General features: G+C 62.4%; 1 protein-coding gene across 1 annotated transcript; it reads left to right on the plus strand.

The window, feature by feature from the left end:
• Positions 1 to 620: 620 nt before the first annotated feature.
• MNEG_16091 (hypothetical protein) lies at positions 621 to 2,297 on the plus strand (the record flags this gene model as incomplete). Its single annotated transcript, XM_014035438.1, has 5 exons — positions 621 to 643; positions 940 to 1,010; positions 1,457 to 1,547; positions 1,836 to 1,993; positions 2,260 to 2,297. 5 exons carry the CDS (start codon positions 621 to 623, stop codon positions 2,295 to 2,297), a joined length of 381 nt encoding a protein of 126 aa, XP_013890892.1.
• Positions 2,298 to 2,631: the final 334 nt, after the last annotated feature.

The raw sequence follows: 2,631 nt of genomic DNA on the forward strand, positions 1-2,631 counted from the left end.
ACAGGGCATGGAACTGCTCTGCAGCGAGGTCCCTCGGCCATGGCACCTCAGGACCCGATTGCAAGGGGGCGTTGCTTTGCAGCAGCTTGGCCGTGGCTGGATGCAGTTGGGCAGCGCGGCGGTTGGCCACTGGCCTTGGCATTTGCCCGTGCACAAGTCCTCATGTGGTATCAGGCGCATATTTCCTGGACTTTTCTCGCACAAACGCCCTGAGGGTCTTGCGGTGCTGCGTCATTGACATCTCCGGCGTGAGTGAGGTATTATGTTCGTGAATAGAGGCAAAAGAGAATGTTAAATTAATTTATGCAAGCCGATTTGCAAACCGTGCTCTGTGCGTGCTGTGGCACTCACAGAAGCGGCCGCAGTGATTAGCCCCGTGGGCAGAACAGAAGCGCATGTCAAGAGAGGCTAAGCGATCAAGCCATAAAGTAAATATGTGAAAATGTGATGCGGCAAACTCAAGAGGACACGCCCTGGAATGGGCGCACTCGCACTCGCAGATGTTGTTGTTGTGGGGCTCCGGACTGAACTCCGGCTAGACGCGGTGAACCGCGTGTGTTGGGTCTCAAAACTGCAAGAAGTGAATGTCTCGAAAATATCTAATCACGCCTGTGACACCTATGGCCCTGTTCAGGCCTCTCCCGTGATTACGCCACCCCCACGCACACCCAAACGGCCCCACACACACACAAACCATGAGGGTCTCGCTGCGTTGTTTGGAAGCTGGCCACCCCCTTGGTGGCGTGGCGGCCGCGCAAAAATCGCGCCAGCCACTCACCTCAAGGGTTCTGCAAGCGAGGTTTGCGCGGCCTGCTAACCCCTGCCGGGGCAAGGCCTTCGGGGCCATCCGTCCCCTTCCCATCCCTCTGCCTCTTGGATTCCGCCTGCCCACCCTCGAATCCAGCTATCCTTTAACTTTTCGACCCCTTTGACCCCCAGGGAGGAGGAGTGTGCTGACCCCCGCAACAACGAGGGCGACAGTGTCACGAAACTGCACCTGGACATGACAGGTGGGCGCCTCACCTGGAACTCCGCCCAAGTTTGACCGCGTTTTGACTGCGGTTGACCGAAGTTGACTTGCTTTGGCAAGGGCACCGGGGCGCTCGGGCTCTGTCTCTCGGAGCGTCACCCAAGCCCCACTCGATCCTGCTGGAGCTCACAGGCCCGATCGCCATTGCACCACCCACACCACCCTGCGGTTGCTCCCCTAGATGCACCCTGAACGCACGTGCACACACAGCCGTGCATGCATGTGCACACACACGCACACACACACACACGCACGTGCGCCCGGACGCACGCACACCCCTCACCTCAAACCACGCTTCTCTCCACATGCCACCCCCTGCCTGCGCTGACTCCCCCAATCCGCGCTGCCCCACCTCACAGCCACGCCCTCACCCGCCCTCCACCTCTCCACCTTGCGCATCCTTACACCCTCCACCTGCGTCCCCAGATGCTGTGAACATCCTGCTGCATTCCCAGTACGCACGTGGCGGCGGCCCAGGCCCGGCGCGCTGCGGCGACGACGCGCCAGAGCTCCCAGGGTGAGGCTCATGCGGCCGGGCAGGGGTACGGGTGGCGTGGGTGCTGCGGTTTCTTCGAGATGCGACCGCCTGGTGACCTGTGGCCATTACCCTGGAGAGTGACGGCTGTCGAGACGGTGGTGGCCAGCCTGCACACTGCAAGATTCAGCTCTCGCACAGCACATAGCGAACGAGCGTGCATGCGCTCGTGCGCGCTCACACATGCACACACACACACACGCACACACACACAACACATACACGCACAAGCAAACTCTCACCTGCACCTCCCTACCCTCGCCCCCTCAGCTACAACGGCGCGGGCGCGGTGTGGGACATCCTGCGGCGCGAGGACGTGCCCGCGCTGTGCGGCTGGCTGCGGGCCCACGCGGCCGAGTTCACCCACGAGGGCGAGGGTGTGGCGGGCTACCTGGGGGCCGGCCCCGACGCGGAGGCGCCGGTGCTGAGTCAGCGGTTCATGCTGGTGGACCGCCACAGACGGGTGGCAGCCCTTGCTTGTTGGGGGAGGGGTGGGATTGTCGCTCTGGATCAGTGTGGGTTGACCTTGGGTGTGCAGTCCAGGTTGTCGAGTGAGTGCGTTGGCTGCGCGCACCCGTTGCCAGTGGAGGGGCCGCATGGCTATGTTTTGGGTGGTTCTCGTAAAGTGGTTGGTCTGAGTTAAGGCAGGGGAGCCATAGTCAATCAAAGGCTCTGCGCACAATCTCTCTAAAAGGTTTGGAGATTGCTGCGACCCTGAACGGGCCCGGCTGATGCCAGGCGCCGCCGCGGCCTGCCGTACGGAGTCTGCGCAGCGGCCTCCGCCCTTTTCCGGCGACTCTCGCAGCACTAATCCCCCTAGCGCTCTCTGCTGCCCCCCTCACCCCCTGCACCCGCATCTTGACCGCGGCAGGGCCTGAAGGCAGACACGGGCGTGGAGGCCTGGACGTTTGAGCAGATGCCCCGTGAGGCGGTGTTCATACCCAGCGGCTGCCCCCACCAGGTGCGACCGCGGCTGCGGCTGCCCTGTTTGTGCAGTGCGTGTACGTGGGAAGCAAAACGTTGATAACTGTGCGTGGATGCTGGAACGCGTGAGAGCGTGTACACG

Source organism: Monoraphidium neglectum (genome assembly GCF_000611645.1).
Source record: "Monoraphidium neglectum strain SAG 48.87 unplaced genomic scaffold scaffold05971, whole genome shotgun sequence".
Taxonomy (NCBI): Eukaryota; Viridiplantae; Chlorophyta; class Chlorophyceae; order Sphaeropleales; family Selenastraceae; genus Monoraphidium; species Monoraphidium neglectum.